At 36.0% G+C, this 8,149-nt stretch overlaps 2 protein-coding genes across 3 annotated transcripts; one reads left to right on the plus strand and one right to left on the minus strand.

Moving 5' to 3' along the window:
* The first annotated feature begins 247 nt into the window (after positions 1-247).
* On the plus strand, positions 248-5,230 carry LOC130413904 (GTPase IMAP family member 8-like). Of its 2 annotated transcripts, none has more exons than XM_056739444.1 (5): positions 248-382; positions 1,115-1,825; positions 1,894-2,580; positions 2,903-3,058; positions 3,544-5,230. In XM_056739444.1, the coding sequence occupies exons 1-5, from the start codon at positions 373-375 to the stop codon at positions 3,813-3,815; spliced, it is 1,836 nt and encodes a 611-aa protein (XP_056595422.1). In that variant the 5' UTR covers positions 248-372; the 3' UTR covers positions 3,816-5,230. The 2 variants fall into 2 exon arrangements, with proteins under 2 accessions (XP_056595422.1, XP_056595421.1); XM_056739443.1 differs by lacking the exon at positions 248-382 and adding an exon at positions 609-672.
* A 229-nt stretch (positions 5,231-5,459) lies between these two features.
* On the minus strand, positions 5,460-6,763 carry LOC130413906 (unconventional myosin-Va-like). Its single transcript, XM_056739446.1, has 3 exons — positions 6,231-6,763; positions 6,084-6,164; positions 5,460-5,985 (listed from the first exon to the last, which is right to left on the minus strand). The coding sequence occupies exons 1-3, from the start codon at positions 6,255-6,257 to the stop codon at positions 5,833-5,835; spliced, it is 261 nt and encodes an 86-aa protein (XP_056595424.1). The 5' UTR covers positions 6,258-6,763; the 3' UTR covers positions 5,460-5,832.
* Positions 6,764-8,149: the final 1,386 nt, after the last annotated feature.

Below are 8,149 nucleotides of genomic sequence, written 5' to 3' on the forward strand. Positions count from 1 at the left end.
TTTTATCAGGGCATTCAGTGTTCATCCTTTGGCGTTAGATATCGATGATTTCACAATCCTGAAATAAATGACCATGGTTAATGTTTAGTGGCTTTGTTTTACTCTCTTAAAAAGTTTATTGACTTTATCACTGGACTTTAACTTTATATACAGTGATAAACTAAATTATTGCTACACTTTGGAACTCTTTTTTTAAAAATGTTACGTTTTATTGTTACGTGAGTTTTTATGTGGATCTTGTCGTTCTTCTGTCATACATGTTATTCACAACCTTATGCAAATGCTCTTTACGCAAATAAGAAGCAGCTATTTTTGCCCTTGTTTTGTGTAACTGGACTAAAGTAGACTACTAAAATTACTCAGAACGGTGAAATGGACTTTGGTAAGTTTTTTTATTTTAATCGAAATTTATCTGGTAATGTAAACTAATATGTGAAATGAATATAAGCTTTGACTTTATACTTTAACCATGTACATGCCTGAAAGATATGTACATTAATATTTTTTTATTCTCGGTTACAAACGGCATAGTCACAACCTTATGCAAATAGTACAGCAGATAAGAAGCGACTCAGCCTGTTTGAGTCCTTGTTTTGTGTTTCACCATATGAGAGTAAAAACTATAAGAGAGTGGAACTGACATGTGATATTTCAAGATGCCACTCAAAACAGGTGAGCATAAAGCCTGATAAAATCTGCATTATCACGCGTTTAGGTTATAAATGCGTAAACATGAAATATAGTATTTTTGATCTAATTCCAAAGTAAGCTTTTTTAAAACGTTGCCATTTTAAAAATGTCTGTCTGCGTTTGGAATGTAATTTAATTCATTTTTAATATGCAATGTTTTATGTTTTAATGAGATATTTTAATTGTTTCAAAGATTAATACGTATAAGCTGATATTTAAATACACCGATGCCAGTCTGAGCACATAACAGCACACGCCTCAGATGAACACAATAAAGCTCCAGCGCAGAACTGATTTTAATATACTAAAGTCGTTTCTGAAGTAAAACCGCGGTTAAGTTTATTAGTGATTTTGTAAAAATGATTGCATTTATTTTCAGCCAGGGAGACAACATTTTCAGAATCCTTTTATGTGTTTGTTACAGGTGATTGTGAAACACCGAAGCTCTCAGAGATGAGGATTGTGTTAATGGGGTATAAAGGAGCTGGAAAGAGTTCAGCAGGAAACATCATCCTGAACAGAGAAGAGTTTGACCTGAAGAGAACTGCTCAGTGTGTGAAGAGACAGAGAGAAGTAGCAGACAGACACATCACTGTCATAGAAGCTCCAGGATGGTGGATTGATGAATCTGTAGATCAGAGCTCTGAGTTACTGAAACAAGAGATTTTACTCAGTGTGTCTCTGTGTCCTCCAGGACCTCATGTTGTTCTACTGGTGATACGTGTGGACATTAGATTTAAAGAGGATGAGAGAAAAGTATTTCAGGGGTTTGTGGATCTTCTCAGTGAGAGAGTCTGGAGTCACACTATAGTGCTCTTCACTCAAGGAGACTTTCTAGGAGACACATCTATAGAGCAACACATTGAGAGAGAAGGAGAGGATCTCCAGTGGCTGGTGGAGAAATGTGGGAACAGATATCATGTTCTCAACAATATGAACAGAAGTGATGACACTCAGATCAAAGATCTGCTGAAGAAGATAGAAGAGACTGTGATGAAAAACAAATGCTGCCATTTTGAAATGGACAGAAATATTTTACAGATGATGGAAGAAAAAAAGCAAGCAGAAGAGGAGAGCGCAATGGAACGAAGGAAGAGGATGAGTCAGCGAAGAGAGATGAGCAGATCACAGATGAGTGAGTAAACACCATAGCATTTGTTAACCTACGTTTAAACATTATTGAAAATGATGTGTTTGTTGCAGATGACTTCCATCATCTCTCAGAGTTGAGGATTGTGTTAATGGGGTCTAGAAGAGCCGGGAAGAGTTCAGCAGGAAACATCATCCTGAACAGAGAAGAGTTTGACCTGAAGACAACTGATCAGTGTATGAAGAGACAAAGAGAAGTAGCAGACAGACACATCACTGTCATAGAAGCTCCAGGATGGTGGTGGACGCCCGTAGAGCAGATATCTGAGATACTACAACAAGAGATTTTACTCAGTGTGTCTCTGTGTCCTCCAGGACCTCACATTGTACTTCTTGTTATATGTGTGGAACATAGATTTACAGTGAATGACAGAGAAGCCTTTCAGGCATATGTGGAGCTTCTCGGTGAGAGAGTCTGGAGTCACACTATAGTGCTCTTCACTCATGGAGACTTTCTAGGAGACACATCTATAGAGCAACACATTGAGAGAGAAGGAGAGGATCTCCAGTGGCTGGTGGAAAAATGTGGGAACAGATATCATGTTCTCAACAATAAGATCATAAGTGATGACACTCAGATCAAAGATCTGCTGGAGAAGATAGAAGAGACAGTCACACAAAACAACGGCTGCCATTTTGAAATAGACAAAAAGATCTTAGAGGAGGCAGAGGAGAGGACTGCAGAAGGACAGCGAGCCAAAGAACGAAGAAAGAAACTGCATAAAAGCAGATCACAGATTAGTGAGTAAAACATCAAACTGTGTATTTATTGAAGCATTTTTTTATACTTTTAGCTTTTAAAGATAATAAACAGAATCAAATTCATACAAAATGAAAAGTGTGAAACGTCCTTTATATTCCTGTTAATAAATCATAAAGTCTTCTGAAAAATTCTGTTTTTGTACATAAGCTCATCATTATTGCAAGAGAAAGAAAATGCTAAAAACATAAGATATTATGATATATAAAATGATTAATTAGATGTTAGTTTGTTCTGTCATGTATAAATAAACAGGAAATGAATGTTTTCTCCCATAACATTTAACAATCTTGATCATTGCAGTGAGTGAGGATGAGATGTCTGATACAGTCTCTCTGGCAAGTTCTGATTACGGTTCATTCAGATCTCGATCAGGATCAGACAAAGCTTCATTTTCTGCATCATCATGCTCTAGAGACACACCTTACAACTTTAATGGCACAGAATTACAGCAACCTTGTAAGTATTATGTGTTTAAAATGCAGTGACCCCAGAGTATTTTAACACAAAAAGAAAATCTTTTCATTGGACTAGAACTAACTTCATAAGCCAATAATGAATTTAAGTTTAAACAACTGTTGTTAGTCTATTGATATAAGTCACATGCACAACAACATGTACACTCATGTGGTGAATTAATATCCCCCCGATCAATAGAAAACTAACTCTTTTAAATAAATGAACATCGAACACCAGATGCATGAGAGCCATGATCCTGTCACCAAACATTAACCAACATGACAGAGATGATAAATGCTTTTATTGGCTTTTTAGGTTGAACCTACTGTATTAAAATGTTTTATTATTTTTCCCTTTCTATAGTTTTTTATAAAAAAAAATGTTAGAACTATGTCTTACATACATATAATATAATTTTCAATCTCTTATCATTGCCAAATAGAGTGTTTTCATTTCAGTTCTCTTTTCTTGTTTATTGTTTCCAGTGAGTGAGGATGATATATCTGATACAGTCTCGCTGGGAAGTTCTGATTATGGTTCATTCAGGTCCAATTCAGGAATAGACAACAGCTCAGTTTATTCATCGTGCTCTAAAGACTTGCCTTACAACTTTAGAGATGGATCTGTACACTCAACTTCTGAGTCTGTCGAAAAATCTGGACCCAAAGGATCAAAGAATCCATCCATGATCTTAAAATTATTAAAGAGAGGCAAACAGAATCCGCCAGAAGAGATTGAACATAATACATTTCTTTAATGCAATTAATAATAAAGAACATAATGTGTGATGCTCACACAGGTTATCATCACGCAAACATCAGTTCACAGTATTATTGTATAGATTTATTGGCTATTGTGTTACGATTCTGATTTGATGTGGGTGAGGAGACAATGACAATATAGGGTTCAGTTGTATTTAAGTAGCCGAGTACAAGAATTGAACTGAGACTTTAAAGGTGTCCTGTAGCTCAGTGGTAAGAACATTGCGATAACAACGCAATGTTGGTGGTCCAGTGGGTTAAACCACTGAACTGGTAAATCTAAAGGTTGCTGATTCGATCCCAGCAGCCACCAGAAGTGTGTCCTTGAGCAAGACACTTTACTCCATGTTGCTCCAGGGGGATTGTCCCTGTAATAAGTGCACTGTAAGTCGCTTTGGATAAAAGCGTCTGCCAAATGACTAAAAATGTAAATGTAAAAAAAAAATGTTCCCAGGGGATTCCAAATACCTATGTATAAATGTAAAGGATAATGTAATGTTAGTCGCTTTGGATTAAAGTGTCTGCTAAATGTAAATGTGTCAGATTTATGGTTTTGTGTAAAAGTGTATAACTTACCTGTCAAAATCTCCCCTTTTCTATAAAGACATCCCATACAATTGACATTTATTATCACCTTTGTAGTAATACATTATATAACAATTCTCTACTTCAAATCATTCTTCCATTTTCCGCACCTTCAACACGTTCTCAATGGCGTAGATAGGAGTTCAGAAGGGAAAAAAATGGGTATGGTATCAGTCAACTACACCTATTATTTATTAATTTGTTGATGCATTATTTGTTTGATTAAATAAAATGATGTTCCAAACCCAAAATAGAAATTTTTAAAGATTTTTTTTCACAGTATCTAGAGAAACCTTTTAAATGTTTTCTCTTTATTATCCTGACAACTTTGTAAATGGACCGTAGTTTTAAAAACGACTTGATTTATGTTCATTTCTGATTCGGGGAATACAACCACAGGTGTAGTTAGCTCAATTTGGCAAAAAAAAACAAAATTACTCTTTACTTTTTATTACTGCTTTTGTTGATTGAAGAGCATAATAGATCTAAGCATTGAACCACGTTTATCACCCAGCTGTAAAAACTGCAGCAAACTTTGTCTTTGTTTTTCGTGTTTTATTGTACCCGAGTGTCTTGCTGTCCACTCCCCTCTAGTGTTTTTATTGTTCCAGAATGTTTTTGTATTAATTTTGGGTCACTCACAACCAATCCACTGCACTGGAACATGTACTTCATAGCCTACAGAAAGCAGGAACAGATCCCATGAATTACAGTGTAAATGTTTTGTCTTACTGATGTTTTTATGTAATCTTGTCACGCAGTTTACCATATTTAAAATATATTTCTAATTTTTTAATCTCACAATCTTAAGTAAATTCAGTTTTCATCTTCAGTTCTTCGTGATTCTTTTTTTTTAATTTAACACCTTAAAATAATTTGTATCTTGTTTGTCAAAAAAGTCTACACATAAACTTAAATGATTACAACTTGAGTCCTTTGACTTTAATGTTGTTTACTGGGTTAATAAGCATGTTTTAAGACATAATGACATTTCAGTTTACAATGCACAAGTTACAATCTACACTATATGCCACACTATATGTGGCTTCATATATTGTGTCAATATTTTTTTTCACAAACTTTGCATAAAATACTTGATATTCCTAAATCAGGGCCAAATAGGGTTGAGTATATGACAAATATTTTAAACCCCACAAAAGAATGCAAATGTAATACAAAGGCTATTTCTAGACTTTACACTATATAATATATATGTTAAATCATGACAAAACGTTCCAACATTTACAAACCTTTACAAGTGTCTCATAAATGTATGACAAACAAACAGTGAAATGTGCTTATAGTTCTAAAAAATATCTAATTTGAACAACAAGTGACAAGATTCTGTGTTCAGAGGGTGTTGCTACAATATCCAACGCCTTTGGTTTGCAGATGAACATTGTTCTGTATGACATCACTAGTCTCTTTTCAAACCCGTGTGAGGAAGTTCAGATTGAGGCTGCTGGGCAGCTGGATGGTTTCCAGGGCTACAGGTGAAGGGTTGAAGGGAAAAGTAACCGGGAAAATGATCTTCGCATCCATCAGCAACTGAGAAGATTCCTTACGGTCCTTTAATAAAGTCTGTAGAGAGGAGGAAGAAGTTTCTAATGTAAACCACATGAATGTAGGATATAACTTCTGTTAAATACTATAAAACAGTAACCGCTCAAATGACTCGCCTGTGTGGACTTGATGAATGATATAGATACTCTCTCCTCAAACTCATTCATAGGTGTGTACAAGCTGAGAATTTTCACAATCTGTCCGAGAGAGAAACAGACACACATCAGAACATCTGAGAGGCTCATATATACACAAACACACACCTGTTGTGATGTGAGCGCAGTACACATAGTACAGATGGCCTCAGCATCATCCTGGCTCTTCTTTTTGATCTGTAAAAGTTGAGCGGCCTGGATCAGAGGCTCCAAACTCTCACGTGCTCCACTGCCCTGAAGATCTTTATCCAGCAGCCACTCCTCCAAGTTCAGAGATGAGGTAGTGAATTGTGAATCATTCTTGTTTCATTAAAGTCTTAATGAAGTCTCTTGTAATGCAGAGCATTTGTGTATGTGTTGACATTTCAACAGAAACAGGAATATCTTTTGGGTCATATCAAGTTCTCTCGCTCTCTCGACTCTAAAGACTTACCCATGTCTAGTAAATCCAGAGAGTTATCTACCTGTGAAGATGGATCTGTACCAGAGTATGACGAATTGATGGAACTAATTAAATACCCAAGGTCTTCAAAAATATCAGAATATTTCAAACAATATTAGCCAGAAAAGAAAAAAAGTTATTTATCATAAAGAATTCGGCGACAAGGACTTCAAATGAAATTACTTCAGTTTTTTTTTTATATCATTGGGACTTTATTGGGTAGCAGTCGTCACTAAATGGCTTTTGATAAACAATCACAGTAATCATAGCAAAACATACTGTAACTTTATTTACTTTAACACAACAACAGCAGTTTTTGCTTTTAAATGAGTCTCAATTAATTTAGACAAAATACAAAGTTGGGTGAAAAGTGATTCTGTGCTCGTAAACTAGTAATAATAAACAGCAATTAATATATGTTGTTTAGTTTAGTCTTAGTTATTGTAATGTACTATTGACTAATGATCAATGTATTTATATTTCAGTGGTGTTTGGCAGATGTTGTATATGTGTGTAATCGGCGGGCAGTTTGGTTTGATATATACCACCTAGGGACCTTCTCCCCAGGACATAAGCACCCAGACCACTAAGGGCGCACAAGTTCACAGTGACCCGGAAGGATGAAGAGATATGTAGAAGTCAAGTTTTAATTTATTATTCTAAAAGAGTTGCCAAAACGGCAAAATCAGGGAAAAACAACAGATCACACATGTATAATCACAACACAGAGCAAGTTTGTTCACAGATATCTTTTAGTTACCTACAATCAATTCTAAAGCTTAATCAGGTCCTTTTACACGTAATCATAAAACACTGATACACAATTAAAATACTTACAGGTACACTTTAGTTACCCCCTCTCAGTTATACAATGTAATCAAATCATATGCATGGTCATGAAACAATTTATTACAAATACCCTTTAGTGGCTCACACTCCGTTGAACAATGCAATCAGATCATATACATATAGTCATAAAACAATTATTTACAGTTACTCGCAGTCAATTGCGAGATGATAAATGTTCCTAAAGCAAGCACAGTCTGTAGCGAGCGGAACACAACGGCCGAAGAAGGTTGTTCATATAGTTAAGGTGAAACCACACACTCCACGGTGCCTCACCCAACCAAATTAATAAACACACGTGTATATCACGGCACTCCAATCACGGCAAAAGAAGGAATAAGACCCCATACCATATGTCCAGCTTCTTACATGGGCCGCGGCGCTAATTGCGCTGCTCCATCATGAACCGCTTGTAGAACAGGAAAAGATAGATCTCTTGAGCATTACATAATCCAAGGGAAGCGGAACGATGAGGAAAACCAGCATATAACGTTTCGGATGGTAGCAGTAAAACAAAATCAACGCAACCCAATATAAAGCAAAACAAAAGAAACAAAACGTAACTAAAACAAACCAAAATAGAACAAAAAAGCAGCGCAGTATTGGTTTGCACGGCTCACAACAAACCGCCTTAAGATCTGTAACGAGGACACGCCTCTGGCGACTGCATTGAGCAAGCCTATGGACACAGCCGTTTGGTATTAGGACCTCCCACTAGGTAGTTCAAGATAAGCAGACA

Source organism: Triplophysa dalaica, chromosome 24 (assembly GCF_015846415.1).
Source record: "Triplophysa dalaica isolate WHDGS20190420 chromosome 24, ASM1584641v1, whole genome shotgun sequence".
In the NCBI taxonomy this organism is placed as follows: domain Eukaryota; kingdom Metazoa; phylum Chordata; class Actinopteri; order Cypriniformes; family Nemacheilidae; genus Triplophysa; species Triplophysa dalaica.